This window comes from Brassica napus, chromosome A1, assembly GCF_020379485.1.
Source record: "Brassica napus cultivar Da-Ae chromosome A1, Da-Ae, whole genome shotgun sequence".
NCBI lineage: Eukaryota > Viridiplantae > Streptophyta > Magnoliopsida > Brassicales > Brassicaceae > Brassica > Brassica napus.
In genome coordinates this window covers 28,790,679-28,813,089 of record NC_063434.1, presented here as the reverse complement: position 1 = coordinate 28,813,089, position 22,411 = coordinate 28,790,679, and the positions used below count along the sequence as shown (strand labels likewise).

Below are 22,411 nucleotides of genomic sequence, written 5' to 3'. Positions count from 1 at the left end.
TTTCAACTGGACGACTAAATTGATCAGCCAATCTTGTTGCTTTAGATCATTAGTATTTATATATATATATATATATATATATATATATATATATATATATATATATATTATTTAGTTTGAATATTTATTAAATAAAAATTCATATGCGTTATATTTTATGATCATTTGTAACTTATTATAACAAAAAAAAAATCTATTAATCAAAAACTTTTCAGAGTGGGAATATTCAAATTTCTAATAATATATAAACGTTTTGAAAAATTCAAAATAAACATATAAGAAAAAATATAAATTTTTATTATATATTTAATGTGATTTTTTAATATCTTTCAATAATATAAAATTAAAAAAAAAACTAAGATACCAAAATTGTTATCAAATATTTATTATTCATAATAATTAATTTTCATATATATGTTAATCATATTAGGTAATTTCGTAGTTTCTAATTAAGGAAAGTGCAAAAACAAATTTGATAGATTATTATCAATTCGATAGTTAGTTTTAGGGCTGTTCAATATGGTAAAACCGAACCGTACCGAACCGAACCGAACCGAAATAGACAATATGGTTGGTTTGGTATATACCATATAAACCGAATGGATATAATTTTATAAAAACCGTAGGATTTGGATATGGTTTGGTATATAACCGATTAAACCGAATAAACCGAACAAAACCGATTAAAAGTAAAAACATGTAAATATGTATCTATTTTAAAACAATACATAAAATCTATTTGTTACATAAGTTAAATTTGTGTTAATAACTATTACCATAATTTTATAGTAATAAAAAACCTTAATTTGTAAAACACTTGAACTATAACTAAATAACAATACATCGCAATTCATACATCTTATTTCTAAGTTTTTTTTGATCTTTTTGATTTATTTTAGTCTTCACTTAATTAATATGAAGATTATAAATTTGATGGACAATAATTAATGGAAAATTTTCAATTGAAAAAGCATGACTTTAATGAACACTAAATATGGAAGAGTGGAAAAACTTTTCTTTTATGTTTCTGTTTTGTTTCATATTTTTATTTTCAAAATTTCAAGCTTTGATTTTAGTTATAGAATTGATTATTTTATTTGATGGTAGAAGCATTTTTACTTTTTTGTTCATCTATTTGAACATGTAATATATTTTAATAAATAAATGTGTTGACAATATGACTCTAAAATTCATATAATATGATCTCAAACAAAATAATTATGTTTTTTGGTATAAAATCGAATAAACCGAAAACCGACGGTATATAAACCGAACCGAACCGAAGTAAATATGGATTTAGAATGGTAGTTTATTTTACTAACCGAAATACCGAAAACCGAAAAAAACCGAACCGAAAACCGAACCGATATCCGGATTGAACACCCCTAGTTAGTTTAATAAAAAATATAATGTAAGTTAAGATAGTTCAACCTATTTTTCTAAGAATAGTATATTTTATATAGTCATTTATTAAATGAGAATTTATAATCATACAGTTCTATGATCATTCATATCATTTTATAACTGAATATTTAAATCATCGATAACAAATTTTCAATGTGAAATCTTTAATAAGTTTATAATTTATAAATGTTTTTGAAAATTCATTGAAAGTTTTAATATTAAAATATTTATGTAATCTTATGGTATATAGTATAATCTATATATATATATATGTGTTTTATTTTTAAATGATATTTTTTACTCATATGGTTTTAAAATCATGTGTATCTTCTTATAATATTAAATAAAAATTCATATTAATACAATTTTATGATCATTTGTAACTTATTATGACAAAAAAATAATCTATTGATCACAAAATTTTCAGAGTGGGGATCTTCAAATTCTAATAATTTATAGACGTTTTGAAAAATTCAAAATATAACATATAAGAAAAAATATAAATGTTTTTATTATATATTTAATGTGATTTTTAAATATATTTTAATAATATAAAATTAAAAAAAGAACTAAGATACAACAATTGTTATCAAATATTTATTATTCATAATAATTAATTTTCACATATACGTTAATCATATTAGGTAATTTCGTAGCTTTTATTTAAGGAAACTGCAAAACATTTTTTGGTACGTTATTTATCAATTCGATAGTTAGTTTTATAAAAAGTGTAATATAAGTTAAGATGGACCAACCTATTTTTCTAAGAATAGTATATTTTGTATAGTTATTTATTAAATAAGAATTTATAATCATACGGTTCTATGATCATTCATATCGTTTTATAACAAAATATTTAAATCATCGATAACAAAATTTTCAATCTGAAATCTTTAATAATTTTATAATTTATAAATGTTCTTGAAAATTCATTGAAAGTTTTAATATTAAAATATTTATGTAATCTTATGGTATATAGTGTTTAATCTATATATATATTTATTTATTATTAAATGATATTTTTTACTCATATGGTTTTAAAATCATGTGTATCTTCTTATAATAAAAATGTTAAACCATTGATCATTAATTTTTAACATAATAATTTTAATAGTTTTAGTCATTTATTGTCGTTTTTAAAAATTCAAAATATAACATATACGAAAAAATCTAAATTTTATTTTTATAGCTAATTTGATTGTTTAATTTATTTTAATAATATAAAATTAAACAAAAAATGATGGAGGAGATATACATTGTTATCAAATCTTTATTATTAAACTCATTAATTGTCATATATATATTAGTCATTTATGGTAATTCTGTAGGTTTTATTTAAGGAAATAAAATATCATATCATATCATCCCCTATATATTAATTGAGGAACATTTGAAAAGATGTAACCTCAATTTTGTATTAATTAAAAGAGGCCCCAATGCATAGGTGGCACTCAATTAGGTAGTCAATTACATTCAATTGAAAAATAAGTAGGTCCACATTCGATTTTTATATGTTGTTAGATACATAAGTTGGTCAAACTATATGATATAATGATATGATATGTTATTTTCTTTCCTTAAATAAAACCTACGGAATTACCATAAATGACTAATATATATATGACAATTAATGCTTTTAATAATAAAGATTTGATAACAATTTATATCTCCTCCATCATTTTTTGTTTAATTTTATATTATTAAAATAAATTAAACAATCAAATTAGCTATAAAAATAAAATTTAGATTTTTTCGTATATGTTATATTTTGAATTTTTAAAAACGACAATAAATGACTAAAACTATTAAAATTATTATGTTAAAAATTAATGATCAATGGTTTAACATTTTTATTATAAGAAGATACACATGATTTTAAAACCATATGAGTAAAAAATATCATTTAATAATAAAATAAATAAATATATATATATATATTAAACACTATATACCATAAGATTACATAAATATTTTAATATTAAAACTTTCAATGAATTTTCAAGAACATTTATAAATTATAAACTTATTAAAGATTTCAGATTGAAATTTTGTTATCGATGATTTAAATATTTTGTTATAAAACGATATGACGTTCATAGAACCGTATGATTATAAATTCTTATTTAATAAATGACTATACAAAATATACTATTCCTAGAAAAATAGGTTGGTCCATCTTAACTTATATTACACTTTTTATTAAACTAACTATTGAATTGATAAATAACGTACCAAAAAATGTTTTGCACTTTCCTTAAATAAAAGCTACGAAATTACCTAATATGATTAACGTATATGTGAAAATTAATTATAATGAATAATAAATATTTGATAACAATTTTTGTATCTTAGTTCTTTTTTTAATTTTATATTATTAAAATATATTTAAAAATCACATTAAATATATAATAAAAACATTTATATTTTTTCTTATATGTTATATTTTGAATTTTTCAAAACGTCTATAAATTATTAGAAATTTGAAGATCCCCACTCTGAAAATTTTGTGATCAATAGATTATTATTTTTGTCATAATAAGTTACAAATGATCATAAAATTGTATTAATATGAACTTTTATTTAATATTATAAGAAGATACACATTATTTTAAAACCATATGAGTAAAAAATATCATTAAATAATAACACATATATATTATATATATATAGATTATACTATACACGATAAGATTACATAAATATTTTAATATTAAAACTTTCAATGAATTTTCAAAAACATTTATAAATTATAAACTTATTAAAGATTTCACATTAAAAATTTTGTTATCTATGATTTAAATATTCAGTTATAAAATGATATGAATGATCATAGAACTGTATGATTATAAATTCTCATTTAATAAATGACTATATAAAATATACTATTCTTAGAAAAATAGGTTGGTCCATCTTGACTTACATTATATTTTTTATTAAACTAACTATCGAATTGATAAATAATCTACCAAAATTTTTTTGCACTTTCCTTAATTAGAAGCTACGAAATTACCTTATATGATTAACGTATATATGAAAATTAATTATTATGAATAATAAATATTTGATAACAATTTTGGTATCTTAGTTCTTTTTTTTAATTTTATATTATTGAAAGATATTAAAAAATCACATTAAATATATAATAAAAACATTTATATTTTTTCTTATATGTGATATTTGAATTTTTCAAAACGTCTATATATTATTGGAAATTTGAATATTCCCACTCTGAAAATTTTGTGATCAATAGATTATTTTTTTGTTATAATAAGTTACAAATGATCATAAAATATAACGCATATGAATTTTTATTTAATAAATATTCAAACTAAATATATATATATATGTATAAACACTAATGATTTAAAGCAACAAGATTGGCTGATCAATTTAGTCGTCCAGTTGAAATCTTTCAAAAGTATGTGAAAGACTAAAGTCAAAGTAAATATGGATTTAGAATAGTAGTTATATTTTACTAACCAAATACCGAAAAAAACCGAACAGAACTGAAACCAACCCGATATCCGGGTTGAACACCCGTAATCCAAATGAAGCCAAACTATTGTTTCATTCTCCAAAATATAATAAAAATAATAACTTAATCCCGCGCAAGGCGCGGGCGGGTCTTATTTAATTATTATTTTGGTTGTTGTCCACAGCAACAAACATTTCTTGAGAGTTCATCCAACTTCGACTGCGCCCACTGAAAGCGTGAGAAATAAAATAAAAGTACAAGATGTAAATTCTCCATTGGTCTTTCAAAAGCAGACACACACACACATGTAATCAAATCATACCAGTTCTTTATGACGTTGTAACATGCGTTCATGTTCTTCCCTACATATCAGGAACTTGGGATAGTAGTTTTTATAAACCTTGTACACCGCTGAGGTAAGAAAAAGGAAGACGCAGTAAATCACAAATGTGCAATTTTCTTGTCATATATATATGTAATATGTATATATATTATTTTTCAGAAGGAAGGAATTATCTACCAAAACATGCAGAAGCAGCGAATCCAAGCTAAACCGAAATGCCAGGGCTAAACAGATTGTCCCACTCAGCACGTTTCGAAGCTGCAATCGGAAAAAAAAAAAATCACAATTATACATTCAAACAAACATCACGATCCAAGGAAAGAATCAGAAAACCTGCGGATGAAGAAGAGAAATCCCGGCGAGACCCCATCGATAGCGATTTCAGATGTACCTGTGGAGGAGACAGAAAGAGCACAAAAAAAAAAACAAAAAAAGGAATAGTAATATACCGTGATCGGATTCTCGACAAACCTGTGCAAAGATCGATCTCAATTTCGGCGACATGATCGGAGAAATTTAGGGTTCTCTCGCGATATTATCAATCAGCTCGTGGATAGAGTGAATCGGCCTTGGGTTTCTTTTATATCTTAATCTAAAGTAAATCCAAGCCCGCTTGTCTATTAGGTCCAAAGTGGATAATATCGTACTAATAATATCAGAGCGGTTTGACAAAAATTTGTAAGAACACCAAAATTAGGGTAAGTAAGAACGGGATCCTTTAAAGACGAAAAATGAGATTTAGCAGATATTAGTCCGAAGATCTTGGAATCTGTGATGTTGTCATAGAAAGAACATTCTCAAAGGAAGCCATGCAATTACTGGTAAAGAAGATTTAGCAGATATTAGTTGGAAGATCTTGGAATCTGTGATGTTGTCAGAGAAAGAACATTCTCAAAGGAAGCCATGCAATTACCGGTACAAAGTAGTGTCAAAGATGATTCACCGAAGGAAACATACGAGACGGATGTGATAGAAGTATTGGGAAAACATTCTAACCTTAAAAAACATAATTCCCAACAACATATATATTACTCCCTCCGTTTTTTAATATAAGTCGTTTTACAGCTATGCACGTAGATTAAGAAAACCATTAATTTCTTATATTTTCTAAACAAAAACATCATTAATTATTTACCTAACCACAATTCAACCAATAGAAAAATATAAGATATATTACCATTGGTTATACAACATTAATTATTAATAAATTTTACATAGAAAACCGAAAACGACATATAATTTGGAACAAAAAATTTTCTCTAAAACGACTTATAATAAAAAACGGAGGCCCAGAAAACACACACGAAATTAAAATATTTTGACTGAGCGAAAGAAAGCAATTGCAGAGACAAGTATTTCAGTTTAGACAAAACCACAACGGACACATAGTTGTCATACCATACGACACATACATCTTATACATAATAATTAGCAAAAGCCAATTAATTGGCTGACCTAGGCAACTTTGAAAGATGGGACAATATCGCTTCGCTTCTCTTGAAGTATTCCTCATCCTTCCTCATATCCTGTCAACACAGACGATAAAGATTAGAAGACATCATCGCAATTATGGTCACATCGAGGGCGGGCTTCTTTGATTTTATTTTATACCTCTTCCAGCCGCTCCAAAAGCTTCTTATCAAAATCACCAACTACATAATTGCCTTGACCAAAAACAAAACAGAACAAAAAGGGTATTAAAAGCTGATTTAAGAGGATAAAAGAATCTCTGTCACTCCACGTACCAGCGAGAAATCCGGAAGCAAAACCTAGGGTTCGAGTAACAACATAAATCCCCATAGCTGTTTTCTTCGACACTACAATCACAAATTATTGAAGAAAATCACACTCTTCTTCTTTTTCTTTTTTTTTAAAGGTCTCGAATTTGGTACAACTTTACCTTCGCACTTGGTTGAGGATGAAGAGAAATTGCGTCTATGCCCCGCCGATACCGATTTTTGATACACCTGTGTCGAGAGATACAACCGATCGAACAAACAAAAAATTTTAGAGGATAACTCAATCGAACAAATATAGGATTCAGATTCTCGACGCACCTGAGCAAAGATCGATCTCATTTTCAGCGACATGATTAGGAAATTTAGGGTTCGTTTCTCACACCGTCTCGTTTATTTTATCCCAATCTATTATTTGGCCCTAGCCCTACCTTACTTCAGTATTATATAAGCCCATTAAAATTTGTAAATGAAAGGAAAATTGTTTTGCCGCGAATTCTGGATGCATCTAGTTTTTAGAGTTTACTATAATATATCTAAGAGGTAATTTTTTATAAACGTTGGTTTGGTGCTGCACTCGAAAGCCATTGCTCGGTCTCCTTATGTGAACCATCTTCTTGCTTCAACTGGTGTGACTCCTGATAGATGCATGCGCATACGTGTATTTTCGAATAAAAAGACTGGGTTGTGGCATTGCTGAGAAACTCAGGGATTAAGCCCAATAATCTGTTTCCGCCAACGTCAAAAACACTCATGCAGGGAACCGCGCGATATCTCTCTGAGAAGCTCTCCGGTAAGCATATTCGAACTCAAATCAAGAAGACGAAGGTTCTTGCATTTACTAAGACCTACGCCCTTGAAGAAGTTCTGACCCAAATTAACCATCTCCAAGCTTTGACATGAACCCCAATCTCCTGGAAACCTCCCTCCTTGATAGAAATTGAAGTCTTCGGTCATGGAGGTTAAATCAGCGCCTTGAGGTTGATCTGACTCCCCTCTAACGCTGCTAATGTCTTCATACACATTGTACAGGTTCGACAGCACAAGAACAGACAAGGAAGAGCAATTTCATATTTGTTACACAATCTTCATCAACAAGTCCTAAGGACCAACCAGAAATAGAAATTAAGGATTTCTCCGGAGATGGGACGTGTTTACAGTAAGAGCAGTAAACGGATTTACAATTTGGTTACCATAGCTTTGCAGACATTCTGAATTTGCAGTTTGGAATTCCCTGTAAGCATTCAGCCTCTGAGTTAGAAAGATCTTCAGCAGCTGGTGAACTGGTCCATATTTAGGATCCTTCTCTAGTTGTGCTACAGCTGGCAATTCCAATAAATCACACTGCAGTTACAGAAACATTGATGTAATCTATAAGAGCTGTGTCAAAGCAAGAAATACGGATCTCAGACATCCCAATCACACTAAGCTTTTACGATTGATTGAGCTTTAAGAGCCGTCGTCGTGTTCTGCCGGATGGTCACCGATTGAGACTCAAAATTGGCACTTGATAATAATATTTTTTCACCTTATTAATTTCAGGATCAATGATTTGATTTGACTCGGCTTCTAGTTTACGATGGAACATATATTATTTGAGGAGTAGATTGTGAAAAATGATCTCATTTGGGCACTGTTTGTTTATTTTTGATTTAGATTGGTAACATGTTCTTTTTTTCTTTTTGAAATTAAGGTTTCTATTAGAAACTCGTAATGATCACAACAACAACCATGTTTATGGAAGATGTACATTTGATTAATTAAAAATCTTGGATTGTCGGAAGCAGCTTTCATTTCTTTACAGAATCAGCAGCATTTGGTCCTCCAAAGAGATAGCCAAGAGATGATACGCCACCAGGAGCTGAACGAACCTTAGTAGATGGCCTCTCCTGTGTCACATTTTGGCATTTCTATCAGTTTTCAAATTTAAAGTTTCATTTTTTTTTTCATTCTGAAAATGTAACATAATATCTCTTCCTTACCGTGAGAAAGTTTCCAGAGTTTTGACCTTCTGATCTGAAGTAGTTATTAGGACTTCCTCTAACACCTGCAGCAAATCTATTATTATTATCAGTGACGGTGGTGGTCGTGGTCGTAATTGGTCTTCTTCCGGTTCCGTCTGTGGTAGTTGTGGTGGTTGTCGTGGTTGTGGTCCCCATTTTTGTAGCGGCAGAGGATGGAGAATCCCCGGAAGAACCAAAGAGATAACCGAGAGAGCTTTGATGAACACCACTATTTACTCCTCTTGCTTTACCCATCTTTTGCTTCTTTTTTTTTGTTTGATCCTGCTAGAGATAGAGAGATCTAAACAATTTGAAAAATGTTTACAAGTTTTAAGTTTGTGTTCAATGAGTTGGGGATATTTAGAAGAGGAGAGGTTCCAAATAGTATTGTTATATTGAGTTATTACAGACACGTGATAAGACAGATCAAAAGAATTGGTGTTTGTTTACCTCTTCTGGCTAATCTTCTTTGCTGCTTCTTCTTCTAGATTTGGCCTCAAATCAAGGAATAGAAACAAACAGGTGGAAAATGGATATTCACAGTAAGAAAAAAAAGTAAATCTATAATGGGCTTTATGGGCCTTCTTCCGACTTTTATATCTAATGAAGCCCCTCTCAGTTTTTGATTGACTATTGCCTCTACGTCTACCTATCAAAAACTTCGAAAAGTCTAGTGGTCTATGTGTTACATCATTTGGTCGCTTATCAGAAGGGTTGGATCTGAACTTCAGTTTGTTAACTAGACAATAAATTCATTAGTTCCATAGACATACCAAACTTTATTTAGTTATCCTTTTTGAAAAGAAGAAGCCATGTCTGCAAAACTTATGTATAACTTGTCAGATGAGAACCCAAATCTGAATAAACAGTTTGGATGCATTGATGGAATATTTCAATTGTTTTACCGGCAGCATTATCCGGTGAGACCAGTCTCCGTCTCCGACAATGTAGAAAAGTCTTCAATACTGGCGACAGCCGCACCGGTATAACTAAACCAAGAACCAATCCCTCTAAATCACTCATGGTTTACCTTAACCGATGACTCTGTTTCTTCTTATTGCAGCTAAAGATTCACTTCAGTTTCTTGTCCAATGGCTTCACCGGTTTCCGAAATACAACCGCCGTGAAATTTACATCACCGGCGAAAGTTACGCCGGACATTACGTCCCTCAGCTCGCTAGAGAAATCATGCATTACAACAAACGATCCAAGAATCCAATTAATCTCAAAGGAATCATGGTAATATTTAAAAAATTCAAAATCCTCTGTTTCCGTTACCGTTATTGAATTTTCGCGCGTAAAACCGTTTCGTTTGGAAGGTTGGAAACGCCGTGACGGACAATCACTATGACAACCTCGGAACGGTGCCGTATTGGTGGAGCCACGCGATGATCTCCGACAGGACGTATCATCAGCTGGTGAACACTTGCGAGTTCAGTCGACAGGAGGAATCTGATGAATGCGAAACGGTTTACTCTTACGCAATGGAGAAAGAGTTTAGTAGCATCGATCAGTACAACATCTATGCACCGCCGTGTAACAAGTCAAGCGACGGTAGCTGTGGGTTTCGGTGGTTCTTCTGATCGCGGGAGGATGCGTCTCCCTCATCTTCCCCACTCCGTAAGAGCCTCTTTCCTCTGCTTTTCTCTTTCGGTTTGGATCCGGTTCAATGTTCATAAGCAATGTAGCCGGTTATGTCTACTGAGAAGGTACTGAGGAAAATATTAGGGTATGATCGATGTACCGAGAGATATGCAGAAGTCTATAACAACCGGCCTGATGTTTAGAAAGCTCTTCATGCCAACACCACCAAGATTTTGTAAAAATGGACTGCTTGCAGGTTCATTCCATAACTAAGATCATATGTTAAATTTAGTTGTCGGTTTTAATTATAGTTAGTTTTTTGTTGTCAGTGAGGTGCTGAACTGAGATTGGAACGACACAGCTTCATCGGTTCTGCCTATATACCGGGAAATGATTGCCGATGGGATCAGGGTTTGGGTTTTCAGGTCTGTGGTTTTTCATTCTTTCATTGATATTACCTTGACACATTCCCTAAGTCGTTACGTTAGTCTTTTTGTTATGGTTAAGTGGTGACGACGTCGATTCAGCTGTACCGGTGACAGCGACTAGGTACTCATTGGCAAGACTTAGTTTGAATACCAAAGTTCCTTAGTATGTCAAGAAACAGGTACTTAAAAAAACAAGCTGGTTCTTATTTTGTTATCTCCGGTTTAGAAAGAAAACATGGAATTTGAACAAACATTGTGGACTTAGATGGGAGGGTGGCGGAAGTGTTCGAGGGACTAACGTTCGTGACGGTGATAGGAGCAGGTCACGAGGTTCCACTGTCCAAGCCACATGCTGCTTTTGAGCTGTTCAAGTATTTCTTGAGAGGCAAGCCACTTCCAAAGTAGGTGACCATTTCTATATGAACTGTTTTTAACCTTTTAGTTCAACTGCTGTTGAGTTTAAGATGATATTCTTTTTTTCCACTTGATATAATAAAATCTAGAGCCAATGCATACTACACATATTTATATGGACGAATGCAGAAGAAAGGAGACCAATCATTCCAAATAAGTTTCAAACCAATATTCAACTTCTTATTAAGTTGTATGAGAAATTATGGAGAACCAAACAAAACAATAAAACAGAGGATCTCTAGTATCTTCTTGTAGAAGAAAGAAAAAGAGTGGATGGTACATTTATTTTACCAGCGATGGGAAATTAAGAAAGATTACACTAAAAGGAAACCCAAAAATAATGAATCCATCGCCACCTTGTTCTTGCTCTCTCCCCATGGGTGTTATGTGACCGTTCTTTCAGAGGCTTAGTAACGGTTAAAGTAGGTTCTGCGTCTGAACTTGTTGTAGTCTGGCAAATCTTGGATCGGACCAATGGCTGAGATTGCAATGTCCTGCGCATTATCCCCAAAAACATTCCCTTTCATCACCCTTTAGTTTTAAACTCTGTGTAGATAGATAAACAAGACGAGGGAGAGAAAAGATAACTTACCTTGTCATAGACAAACTTGTTGGCCACACGTTTAACGGTGCTGGCATCAACAGCATCGATCCTAGCAAATAGTTCAGCGGTTGGGATTCTTCTCCCATAGGTCAGCAGCTACAAATATCACAAAGTCTCTCGGGTTGTTATCTTTGACCAACGCACATATTTTATAAAGATGTTATTGGTATCATACCTGACGACCAATATCTTCAGCAATTGGGCTAGTTCCATCCATGTGAAGCAAAAGCGACGATTTGAGCTGAAGGGATTATTTAAAATCAGTTAAACAAACAAGTGAGTTAGACGCTGAATCTTGGGAAAGAGATGGGTGTTAGTAAACCTGATTCCGTGCACGGGTCACATCATCGTCTGAAACTCGGAAGGCCAACTTCGTTACCTCATGCATAATGGCATATGATAAATCATCTAAGCAATCGGCCTGCAAAAAGTAGCTTACAATATGTTAAAAGTGATATGATAAGACTGCTTATCCCTAGAAAATTTCAACAAAAGAGATAAACAGCTATGTGGATTATGTTTGGTTGACCTTAGCAACTGCGTACACGCCAAACAATCCAGTATCCTTGTAGTTGGTGTTGAATGCCATTATGCTTTCCGCTATTTCATTAATGGCAACCCTCTGGATCAGAGCAGAACTGCGCACACACAAAGAAAACTTTATCGTTGAATCCATGCTAAGCAATATAGACAGAAAGCAAAATCTCACCCCGTGTGTTTGCCACCACCAACATTCTTGTTCCATGAACCCAACATGGTTTGCATAACCATAAGAGCAACAGAATCTGGATCTGTCCAAGATGCTCCTTCAAAGGCAACAGCAAATTGTGCAAGGGGTAGGTCGTCATCAATCATTCGAACCTGACAAAATGAGATTTAGACAGCAAGCAAAAAAAAAAATTAAAGGAAAGACAAAATCACAAAGGGCTGTGTATTTACCTCAGAACCAGTAAAACTAGCAGGTTCTTTGGCGACTAGTTGAGTGGTAGAAGTTGGATCAGATGACAACTTGTTAAATAGCTTCTTCACTTGCTCAACAACTTCCTCATGCTTGACAGCTCCTGCCGCAGCAATCACCTGAAAAATATATTTGCATGATCCAACATAAGAATACAAACAAAATCAATAATTGATTCAAGAAATGTTATACCATCCTGGAAGCTGTGTAGTGAGTCTTAATGTAGTTCTGCAGATCTTCTCTGGTGATAGACTTGACATTCTGAGCAGGTCCCAGAATAGTTCTTCCAAGAGGTGTGTATTGGAACGCAGTAGCATGTAGATGGTCAAGAACAACTTCATCGGTTTGTCCCTCCACCTACAGAAGAACCAAATTACAATAAAACTAGAGCTTAACAGAGTGAACAAACAAATAAACCATAACGAATAGAAGTAATAAAAGACTCAAATATCACCTAAATAATGTAAAATTCAAACGTAGTTACTTCTTGACCTTGCCAACATATGATTAACTAAGTCCATAAATCAATAAACGAAGAAGCAGATACATGTAAAAACGACACGTAATTTAAAAGTATATAGAACATAACAAAAGGCATAGAGAACTACAGACCATAAAGTTCGAATTTTTAAGACATAACTGAGTGAAGAAACCGAACAGACACATCAAGAAACAAAAGACTCACAATTACTCAAGACACACTGATTAATATAACATCTAACTTGAATATATATAGAACAGAACATAAAGTTCGAATTTTTAAAGAAGACGCAACTGAGTGAAGAAACAGACACAAGACTCACAATCACTCAGACAAACATAAATAAATAGTGATACAACATCAGAACATCAAAGTTCGAATATTTAACAAGATAGAGTAATTACCTCTTGCATTTCCCTGAGGATGACATCACGCTCCCTGTTAATCCTCTGCTCCTCGAACTTAGAGTTCTGCAAGATATCAGCCAACACATCCAAAGCCTGGTTCACATCGGACTCCATCACCTTGGCATAGTAAGTGGTCTGCTCCCTCGACGTATACGCATTCAAATGACCACCAATGTCCTCGATCTCCTCCTCCAACGCCCTCACCGTGCGCCTCTCCGTGCCTTTGAATATCATATGCTCCAGAAAATGCGCCGTCCCGTTCGTCTCATCGGACTCGAACCTCGATCCGGCGTCGATCCACACCCCGACGGTGGCGGTCTTCGCGGAGAGATTCGATTCGGTGGCGACTCGGAGGCCGTTGGGTAAAGTGGTGACGCGTGTCTCGGGAGATGACAAGATGTGGTTGTGAGAGGCGAGGATTGGATGAGGGGATGCGTATTTGAGGAATCTCTGATCGGGATTCTCCAGCCTCTTGAGCTTCTCTTTGGTGATCTCGGCGGCGTGGTCGTAGGGCATGAGAATCGGCGTCGCCGGCGGGGGAGGGGAGTGAGTCGCGGAATCGAGAGCTGAGATCGAGGAGGAAGCTCGTGTCGCTTGATTGAGAGCGAGACGCCTCTGAGATCGGAGAGCCGAGGTCAATAGATTCTTAATCGCCATTGCTGATGGGCTCTACACTCTCTCTCTCTCTCTAGGGTTGGTGTTTTTTTTTTAATTACTTTGTCAAGAAAAATGGAAGAGACGACTCGAGATGCGAACTATTCGCCAGTAGTTATGCGATGATGATGATTCCGACAGCTTCTAGACGACGTCGTTTTATAATGGATAGAATAATAAGGCCCAATTAATAATTGTGGCCCATCAAAATGGGCCCATTTTGTTTCTCCGGATTGGGAGAAAAACCCTAAGCAAAATGTAATGACGACATATATATAGACATTGTTCTTGGAGATTGAAAGCCCTAGCCTTTCGAGGAGTAACGTGAGAAGATTCAGCTGCCTTGCGCAAACTTCCCAGACGAAGATCTCTGCTTTTAGATATGGCAACTGGTAAAACAGTGAAAGACGTATCTCCACATGACTTTGTCAAGGCTTACGCTTCTCATCTCAAGCGATCTGGCAAGGTTTGTGCTCTTCTTTCGTGTTTTAGGTGTGTTTAATGCGGACTTAGAACTTTTTAGGGAGTTAAATCAATCCAATTCTCCACATTTCGACGTTCTGTTTCTTCTTCACCATGTGTTCTTCTGTTATGCTGTGTTTGAGATTTTTGTTTTTTATTGTTGGAATGTTGATAAATGGATCTTACACTGTCTAATTAAAGTTACAAATACATATTTTATTAGTCTGTCGTATTGAAATTAGTTTCTTTTAGCTGGCAATGTTTGTTCATGCTGAGTTCATAACCACTTAATAGTGTCTTTTTGATCAATTGAAAATGTAACGAATGTTCATTGAAAGCAGGAATGTTTAGTGATTGGTCATCGTCATTACTAGTTTGTTTGCTGCTTCGTAACTTTGTGTTTTTTTTTCACCTGACTCGTATGCTTTCAATTACGCAGATCGAGCTTCCCTCATGGACAGACATTGTGAAGACCGGTAAATTGAAGGAGCTTGCCCCTTATGATCCCGATTGGTATTACATCAGAGCTGGTAAGCTCTCTCTTTCCCCCTAGTCTCAGCTTTATTTCTCAATACTCATATAAATAAAAGTTCTTAAGAAGACTATACTCTTTTATAATGGCAGCATCTATGGCAAGGAAAGTATACCTGAGGGGAGGTCTTGGAGTTGGTGCTTTCCGTAGAATCTACGGTGGCAGCAAGAGAAACGGCAGTCGCCCACCTCACTTCTGCAAAAGCAGCGGTGGCATTGCCCGTCACATCCTCCAGCAGTTGGAGACTATGAACATTGTTGAGATAGACACCAAAGGGTAATAAACTTTCTTCAAATAATAGCTATCTTCTATATCCATTCTTTGAGCTTGACGCTGATGGTTACAATCTGTTCTTCTTCTTCTTCAGAGGAAGAAGAATCACTTCCAGTGGGCAACGGGACTTGGACCAAGTTGCTGGACGTATTGCTGTTGAAGTTTGAACATCTGAAATGTTGTTTTGAGGCTCTACTACTTTTCCGAAACCAATGTTCTGTTTTTAGTGTTTATTTTTTTTTCTCAAAGAACAATTTATTATCAATATCATTGCTGAAGACTGCTCCCATAATGTTTAGAAACCTTCTTTGTTTTGGTTCTTTGATTAAATATGAAGTTATCATCATCTAAGATATAGGCAAAACAAAATTAAATCCTTTGGGATCAAACCTGCTGAGGATTTATACCAATCAATTGACAGAATGAAAGACATTACTCTACCATGTAGATTCAAGTTCAGGTTATAACTAAATGTAAAAACTGAAACAAAAATCACAGCAAGGTCCTTCACCTGGTAATTAACACACAGCACTGTAATGTCAAATGAATCAGACAGATTAAAACTGAAGTGTATGCATATAATGAAATCTCCATTTGATTACATGTCGTCCCATGCAAGAAGAAGAAAAACTGAAAGGTGAGGTTGTTGTTATAGTCCAAGGTTGGTAGCTGTTAAAACCAAGTGAATTGGTCTGTCTCTAGACACTTAGGCTGCTGCAGCCTGCAGGCTCATCCCATTTCTTAATCTTCTTATCCTCTGTTTTGTTTCCTTTTTCCTTATATGTTATTGCCTTTGGAAACGGGAAGCAAGTAAGCTTTGTTAAGGTCCATGTGTTGACCAAATCATGATGAGACTATTCCTGATGCAGAGGATTATTGTTGTTGGTCAGATTCTTTGTTGCTTTCTCCCTTTGTCCTATCTTTTCTCTCGGATCTCATGTTACATTATTTTGTACGATGATGACTTCAAAATAAATGATTTTGCTATAACAATGAAACATGAATAACAAGATTTTCATAGTTGTGATTAACACTATTATAGGTTCCTCACTATAAGCTTTCACATTCAAGCATACAAATTGGATTGAGAAGTGGTCGGCCTTCTCTTCTTCTTCTTTCCTTTGTGATTGATTCCAATAAGGGAGAAAGAGAGAGAGATAGGGGCAGGTCCAAAGGCGCATAGATGGGAAGAATATCAGATAAATATGGAAAACTTTGACCCCGCCCCGCCCATTTGATTGATTCAATACACTGACTCTCTTCATCTCATCTCATTTCCCAACTCTCACTCTTTACTTCTCTCTCATGCGTGTTCTTGTTTGATTCATCGGCTCACATCAGTCACATAGCCACAGTAAGTAATCAGTCACCTAATTTTTTGAGAGTTTTTTATTCTTTTTCTCCTTTTTCAAATCTGGATTTGTTGTTTTAGACCAGCAGCTATACATGATGAGGACATGTGTTCATTTTGTTAAAAATCCTCTGTTTTATTGCTCTGTTGCATTTCATGCGATCCATTTATGAATCAAGATTCTGTTAAAGAAGATTATTTACTAAGTACCCACTTATACTTCTTGAGGCTTCTTCCCAGTCACTAATTATTGTTCTTTTATCATTGCAGATAAAGAGTAAAGAGCAAAAGAAGGCCCTGTGGGATTTTGATACTACTGATAAACTGCAAAGTCTTTTTGAACTCTTCTTTGTAGTTGTTTGGTTGGTTCTTTTTGGCAATATAGATGGCAGAAGTTGATGATCAACTAGAGATCAAGTTTCGCTTAAACGACGGTTCTGATATCGGTCCTAAAGCATTTCCGGATGCTACCACTGTTGCTGCATTGAAGGAGACTGTTATCTCTCAATGGCCTAGAGGTCAGTTTCTTAATGGCTTACTTTACCCTCCTCATGCACTTTGCGTTGTAAAGGCTTGAATGTTTCCTGTAACCAATGGTTATGGCATGATTTTCTATGATTACTTGTGAGAATCATGTCACTCTTTAGGATAATCTTATGCTTAATGTTTATCCTAATGGACACTTGCTGAGCCTGTGCTCAAACAACTCTTTTGTCACTGATCAACCTACTTGTGTCATTTGTTCTTGTCTGTTCATGATTCGAGCTAGAGAAGGAAAATGGACCGAGGACAGTGAAAGAGGTGAAGTTGATAAGCGCAGGGAAAGTTTTGGACAACAACAAAACGGTTAAAGACTACCGAAGCCCTGTCTCTACTCTCGTTGACGCTGTCACCACAATGCACGTCATCATCCAACCTCTGCTTACTGAAAAAGGTATTCAAAGAGAAACAAAGCCTCTACTTAAGCTTCAAAACTCTGTTCTCGACTTGACATTGTTTCTTTGATTATGTTTTGGAACAGAAAAGAAGCCTAAAGATGGAGATCCTAAGATGAACAAATGTGTCTGTTCAATCATGTAAGAGTGTGTTTCAGATTTGTGGTTTGGTTTTAGATTGTTTATCGATACAGATACATGATCAAAAGAGTTGTTGAACGTTTCTTTTATAAAGTATAAAATCAAATCTCTTTACAAGACCGAATCGTTTCTATATTCTTTATAAGACTAACGATGAATACTATTTGTTCCATCATCTTCGTTTTCTACCAGAGACGGTCTTCTTAACAGCACCAACAGAGACTAAGAACTGATCAAGAGAAGAGAGAGTCCTCATATCATCCGGAGGAAAATAGCTGGCCGCTTTACCCATCAGCGAAGTGAAGAGAATAGAGAGCGAAGGAGGACGGTTCACATATCTCTCCCCTAGAAGATCATCAAGAAACCCGAACGCAGCTAGAAACTCTGACCTCCCTGCGTTTACCGGAGCCTCGAAATGAGCTGGGATTATCCTCTTGAATCTCCAGTCACTCGCTATCTCATCGATCCAATCCCTCACCTTCTCGGGGACTTTGCTAAAGACCAGAGTCTTGACAATGGGAGAAACTATCAGCTTCTGTGACATTTGTGCAAAGCTCGCGTTTGGCTCCAAGAGATTAGACGGGCCGAGAAACAGGATTTGCAGAACCATTCTTTCCCATCCTGCACGTTAAAAGACACTCATTGAGATCTTTTGTTTGATGAATTTGAATTTCAAGAAGTTGTTGGCTGACCTTTTTGGCGGGTGTTTGGGGTATCAACGACAGGGTCATTAGGTACTTGTTTGCCTTTGCTAAGTATCTTCACAGCCAGTCCGTTCTTAGCCGAGGCCAGCAAGGACTGGCTGCTGATACTCGACGGCGGCTTCCGTGGGACGAAGATGACAGCATCAGTGACTAGTAGAGTTCTTGAACGCTTATGGTAGAACGCTACTTCCACATACGGTCCAATTCCTGTATATTATTTATTCCATAAGTACAGGGCCGACCCTCAGATTTTGGAGGAGTATAGACGATTTAATAAATGATTTTTAGGCGAATGTTTCATGAGGCTTGGCTAAGGACCGCCAACAGGATTGAAATAGTGAAGGAACGTACCGACTTCAGGAGAGCTTAAGACTTTCTGCTCGATCTCATCAGCCCACGGGGTAGATAAGTCTCCGTCTTTAATGGTTTTGGCGCGAAAGATACCGAAAAACTCGAGTGGTAAGTTCAGTGGCCAGCTCCATTGTCTTGGCGCCACCCATACTTGAGCCTTGGGGAACTTTCTAGAGAACGGACCGACGAATATCTTGTGCTCGTAAGCAAAAGTTGGCAGGACAATGTACTCAACCGGAGCTCCCAACTCCTCAATAAGCTGCTTCAACATAAAAGTAAGCAAATAGAGTTCAGACATCGTTTAAAAGTAAATTATTCACAACCATGTGTTTATGAAACTAAAGCATGATACTTTTATCATTTTAACAATTCTCTGGAGATAGTAATCAATCAATAGATTAAATAAAAAAAGGGGGAACCTGAATACACTCTTTGGTGGGAGCAATGGGAGCATGAACCCATAAACCACCGGATTTGAGTTTGATGACAGTCATTCTTATATTCGTTGAGACACTGCTGAAACCTAAAGCTTGTTCTTGTTCAAACATCCATATGCTACCTTTTACCGCCTGCATAACAAGCAAAGGTTCGAAATTCGAGATTGCTAATTGAAAGGCACTGTAATGGATTCTCAAACGAGTTCGAAAGCCAAACCTCGGTTCTGATGGTGCGCCGGTTAAGGAAAGGACCAAGAGGAAATGGGAATCCAGTGAAGTTTATGTAAAACTGTTTGCTTCTATCGCCATCTGTAACGACTGTCTTGCTCGTCGAAGCAGCAGAGACCGTAACCGGACCTTTCATTTTCCGGTTAACGGACATGGGTCGACCGATCTTCAAGGACACACCGAGAAAGTTAGAGTTTTGATTCAATGGAAGCTTGGGATTAGGAAGAAACGATGCATGTTTCGGGAGATGAACGGCTATGGCCGCTGCCGCCATTTCTCTTGCTTCCCTTCTTCTTCCTTCTCAGTTCGATGCTCTGTTTCTATTGTTCGTTCAGGTAATGGAACTAGAAGCTGTTATGAGAACACGTGGATGGGTGTAATGGATAGTCGTTCCTACGTGGATTTTATGACTGATATCGTGTGGACATAAACCAATGTGATGACGTCAAAAACAAAAGATAAAAGGAAATTTAAGAAATATTCGTGGTCAACAACACGACGTCGTCTTATCGAATTACAATATCCATTGGTTGGTTCGCGGAAATGGTTACGACGTGCTATTATCAGTTGCGTGTGCATGTTATTGCGGGAACATATGATCTGCTTTTTTGTATGCGACGAGCCATTACATATCTCGTTATTTTACTAATTAAGAAGTACAACTAATATAAGTACTCACATATAGTTTTGGAAATTTTGATATGTATCACTGTTATAGTAATTTATTTTTATTTTAGTTATTATTTTAAATATTCAAAAGATATATATATATATACTCATTTCGTATGTTAATAAAGGAATTGAATCTTTGAACCCTTGAAAGAAGAAAATGGAAATAAATTCCCGCCAAAAAGGTGAGAAAATATTACTACAAAACAGAATAATGTAATAACCAGAGAAAAATAATAATAATGCCAGCAATTAAAGCCTAATTACTCCCTTAACTATATAACGCGTACCTTTAATTAAAGTGTACTTCATCGTCAACATCGAGGTTGATTAAAGTAGTAATAAGATTCCAAACGTTAGTTGAAGAAATTACGGATCTTGAGAGATCTTTTCCCCGTAAAACGAGAAATTTGTATGTCTGATTTGACTTGGAAACAGCCCCACTCACTCATATACATTCATTCATAAAACTGCTATTTCTTGAGAGATAAGACTAAGAGTCATTAAGCACTGAGCTTCTTCTTTTTCTTTCTAGAGTGATCGATGGCTAGACTTGCGTTGATGGCTGCGGCAGTGGTTCTAGCTTTTCTTGCGGCAGTTCCGGTGACTGAGGTGGCCGCTAAGAGATGGATAGTGGGTGATAACAAGTTCTGGAATCCCAATATCAACTATACCATTTGGGCTCAGGACAAACATTTCTACCTCGACGACTGGCTCTGTACTATTCTCCCTCACTCTCTATCAACGTTGATTCTTGTCACACTCTAGATTATATGATTTTAAAAACTTTGTGTAAGATCTTGTCCAACACAATCAATCTTATCTTGTCTGAAAAGGACCACTAGATTCTTTCCTAGTCGTTTTCTTACAGTAAAAGGATAGTAAACTAAGATTAATGTTTATCCTTTCACGTATCTTGTTTGACTTATATAGTTTCTATCCATGTGTCTCTATTTGTTTTTTTTTTCTTTCAGATTTTGTGTACGAGAGAAACCAATACAACGTTATAGAAGTGAACGAGACCAACTACATAAGTTGCAATGCCGATAACCCGATCGCTAATTGGAGCCGTGGATCTGGAAGGGACGTTGTTCATCTCAACGTGACCAGACATTACTATCTCATTAGCGGTAGCGGTGGTGGATGTTACGGTGGTATGAAGCTCGATGTTTTAGTTGAGAAACCGCCTCCCCCACCAACCGCAGCACCTATCAAGAACAATGCAAGACGAGCCTTCTCCAACTTTGGTTTTGCACATCAGTTTGTCATTCCAGTAGCTGTTTTTACAATGATCGGGACAATGTGGGACGCGGTACTGCGGTTTTGTTAACGAGTCTTGACTTCTTTTTATGAATAAAAAACGATTGTTTAGATTCTTAGCAAAGTGAAACTCCTTCCTCCGTAGCTCTTAGTGTTCGTTACTCTCTATTATGTTGGTTTCTTGGATCTTCAGTCATTCGTTGTGTCAGTGTGTCTGTGCCTTGGGAGATTGTTCATGCTTTGCTTTTGTTGGTGGGAAATCAATTGTTGAAACCTGAAAGATAAGTGTAATTTGCTTTATATGATAAGAAAAAAACTTTATTGGACCTATATTTTGGGCTTTGATTTGTAAGGTATATAGGTATTTCAGTTTAGAACCATTGTAATGGTAGTTGCCACTATTACACTTTATATGATGTAACATGTCAATGACATCTATACACAACTATATGATAAAATAATATTTATTTCTAAACTCAATAAGTGCATACCGATAATCTGGCCCATGAGTCAGACAATATATGTATTTGATGTTGGAACATGACTAAGTTTTTCCCAAAGACTTGTTAGTTGCTAT

At 34.9% G+C, this 22,411-nt stretch overlaps 7 protein-coding genes, 1 long non-coding RNA gene and 1 pseudogene across 8 annotated transcripts; 4 read left to right on the top strand and 5 right to left on the bottom strand.

Moving 5' to 3' along the window:
* Positions 1–5,038: 5,038 nt before the first annotated feature.
* Positions 5,039–5,429, bottom strand: LOC125587566. Its single transcript, XR_007323843.1, has 3 exons — positions 5,400–5,429; positions 5,202–5,290; positions 5,039–5,107 (listed from the first exon to the last, which is right to left on the bottom strand). It is a non-coding gene; the product is annotated as an uncharacterized LOC125587566 (long non-coding RNA).
* A 1,090-nt stretch (positions 5,430–6,519) lies between these two features.
* On the bottom strand, positions 6,520–7,980 carry LOC106404157. The gene is made up of 5 exons (XM_013844900.3): positions 7,280–7,980; positions 7,123–7,189; positions 6,968–7,039; positions 6,834–6,886; positions 6,520–6,748 (listed from the first exon to the last, which is right to left on the bottom strand). Exons 1-5 carry the CDS (start codon positions 7,310–7,312, stop codon positions 6,665–6,667), a joined length of 309 nt encoding a protein of 102 aa, XP_013700354.1. The 5' UTR covers positions 7,313–7,980; the 3' UTR covers positions 6,520–6,664.
* A 25-nt stretch (positions 7,981–8,005) lies between these two features.
* LOC125587504 (protein SPIRAL1-like 3) lies at positions 8,006–9,689 on the bottom strand. The gene is made up of 2 exons (XM_048758168.1): positions 8,941–9,689; positions 8,006–8,847 (listed from the first exon to the last, which is right to left on the bottom strand). The coding sequence occupies exons 1-2, from the start codon at positions 9,214–9,216 to the stop codon at positions 8,749–8,751; spliced, it is 375 nt and encodes a 124-aa protein (XP_048614125.1). The 5' UTR covers positions 9,217–9,689; the 3' UTR covers positions 8,006–8,748.
* LOC125579170 lies at positions 9,491–11,819 on the top strand (annotated as a pseudogene).
* LOC125587481 (probable mitochondrial-processing peptidase subunit beta, mitochondrial) lies at positions 11,542–14,616 on the bottom strand. Its single transcript, XM_048758082.1, has 9 exons — positions 13,835–14,616; positions 13,142–13,306; positions 12,931–13,068; positions 12,701–12,852; positions 12,521–12,629; positions 12,314–12,412; positions 12,167–12,232; positions 11,980–12,087; positions 11,542–11,881 (listed from the first exon to the last, which is right to left on the bottom strand). The coding sequence occupies exons 1-9, from the start codon at positions 14,492–14,494 to the stop codon at positions 11,795–11,797; spliced, it is 1,584 nt and encodes a 527-aa protein (XP_048614039.1). The 5' UTR covers positions 14,495–14,616; the 3' UTR covers positions 11,542–11,794.
* Positions 14,617–14,740: 124 nt separating this feature from the next.
* On the top strand, positions 14,741–16,109 carry LOC125587494 (40S ribosomal protein S19-1). The gene is made up of 4 exons (XM_048758119.1): positions 14,741–14,957; positions 15,393–15,483; positions 15,578–15,761; positions 15,853–16,109. Exons 1-4 carry the CDS (start codon positions 14,874–14,876, stop codon positions 15,923–15,925), a joined length of 432 nt encoding a protein of 143 aa, XP_048614076.1. The 5' UTR covers positions 14,741–14,873; the 3' UTR covers positions 15,926–16,109.
* Positions 16,110–17,150: 1,041 nt separating this feature from the next.
* LOC125587468 (membrane-anchored ubiquitin-fold protein 1-like) lies at positions 17,151–18,491 on the top strand. Its single transcript, XM_048758043.1, has 3 exons — positions 17,151–17,627; positions 17,879–18,043; positions 18,131–18,491. The coding sequence occupies exons 1-3, from the start codon at positions 17,495–17,497 to the stop codon at positions 18,187–18,189; spliced, it is 357 nt and encodes a 118-aa protein (XP_048614000.1). The 5' UTR covers positions 17,151–17,494; the 3' UTR covers positions 18,190–18,491.
* BNACNNG29080D lies at positions 18,254–20,276 on the bottom strand. Its single transcript, XM_048758020.1, has 5 exons — positions 19,895–20,276; positions 19,660–19,809; positions 19,241–19,499; positions 18,878–19,096; positions 18,254–18,806 (listed from the first exon to the last, which is right to left on the bottom strand). Exons 1-5 carry the CDS (start codon positions 20,177–20,179, stop codon positions 18,358–18,360), a joined length of 1,362 nt encoding a protein of 453 aa, XP_048613977.1. The 5' UTR covers positions 20,180–20,276; the 3' UTR covers positions 18,254–18,357.
* A 725-nt stretch (positions 20,277–21,001) lies between these two features.
* LOC111209479 (lamin-like protein) lies at positions 21,002–22,166 on the top strand. The gene is made up of 2 exons (XM_022709402.2): positions 21,002–21,292; positions 21,549–22,166. Exons 1-2 carry the CDS (start codon positions 21,118–21,120, stop codon positions 21,902–21,904), a joined length of 531 nt encoding a protein of 176 aa, XP_022565123.2. The 5' UTR covers positions 21,002–21,117; the 3' UTR covers positions 21,905–22,166.
* Positions 22,167–22,411: the final 245 nt, after the last annotated feature.

Coding starts and splice junctions, on each gene's coding strand:
- LOC125587468 (XM_048758043.1), top strand. CDS start 17,495: ATGGCAGAAGTTGATGATCAACTAGAGATCAAGTTTCGCTTAAACGAC. Junction 17,628..17,878: donor TATCTCTCAATGGCCTAGAG/GTCAGTTTCTTA, acceptor GATTCGAGCTAG/AGAAGGAAAATGGACCGAGG. Junction 18,044..18,130: donor ACCTCTGCTTACTGAAAAAG/GTATTCAAAGAG, acceptor GTTTTGGAACAG/AAAAGAAGCCTAAAGATGGA.
- LOC106404157 (XM_013844900.3), bottom strand. CDS start 7,312: ATGTCGCTGAAAATGAGATCGATCTTTGCTCAG. Junction 7,190..7,279: donor TGAGATCGATCTTTGCTCAG/GTGCGTCGAGAA, acceptor CTCTCGACACAG/GTGTATCAAAAATCGGTATC. Junction 6,887..6,967: donor TGCTTCCGGATTTCTCGCTG/GTACGTGGAGTG, acceptor TTTTTGGTCAAG/GCAATTATGTAGTTGGTGAT.
- LOC125587481 (XM_048758082.1), bottom strand. CDS start 14,494: ATGGCGATTAAGAATCTATTGACCTCGGCTCTCCGATCTCAGAGGCGT. Junction 13,069..13,141: donor ACTACACAGCTTCCAGGATG/GTATAACATTTC, acceptor TATATTTTTCAG/GTGATTGCTGCGGCAGGAGC. Junction 12,233..12,313: donor TGACCCGTGCACGGAATCAG/GTTTACTAACAC, acceptor TAATCCCTTCAG/CTCAAATCGTCGCTTTTGCT.
- LOC125587494 (XM_048758119.1), top strand. CDS start 14,874: ATGGCAACTGGTAAAACAGTGAAAGACGTATCTCCACATGACTTTGTC. Junction 14,958..15,392: donor ATCTCAAGCGATCTGGCAAG/GTTTGTGCTCTT, acceptor TCAATTACGCAG/ATCGAGCTTCCCTCATGGAC. Junction 15,762..15,852: donor GTTGAGATAGACACCAAAGG/GTAATAAACTTT, acceptor CTTCTTCTTCAG/AGGAAGAAGAATCACTTCCA.
- BNACNNG29080D (XM_048758020.1), bottom strand. CDS start 20,179: ATGGCGGCAGCGGCCATAGCCGTTCATCTCCCGAAACATGCATCGTTT. Junction 19,097..19,240: donor CTTAAGCTCTCCTGAAGTCG/GTACGTTCCTTC, acceptor AATAATATACAG/GAATTGGACCGTATGTGGAA. Junction 18,807..18,877: donor CCCAAACACCCGCCAAAAAG/GTCAGCCAACAA, acceptor TTTAACGTGCAG/GATGGGAAAGAATGGTTCTG.
- LOC125587504 (XM_048758168.1), bottom strand. CDS start 9,216: ATGGGTAAAGCAAGAGGAGTAAATAGTGGTGTTCATCAAAGCTCTCTC. Junction 8,848..8,940: donor ACTCTGGAAACTTTCTCACG/GTAAGGAAGAGA, acceptor AATGTGACACAG/GAGAGGCCATCTACTAAGGT.
- LOC111209479 (XM_022709402.2), top strand. CDS start 21,118: ATGGCTAGACTTGCGTTGATGGCTGCGGCAGTGGTTCTAGCTTTTCTT. Junction 21,293..21,548: donor CTACCTCGACGACTGGCTCT/GTACTATTCTCC, acceptor TTTTTCTTTCAG/ATTTTGTGTACGAGAGAAAC.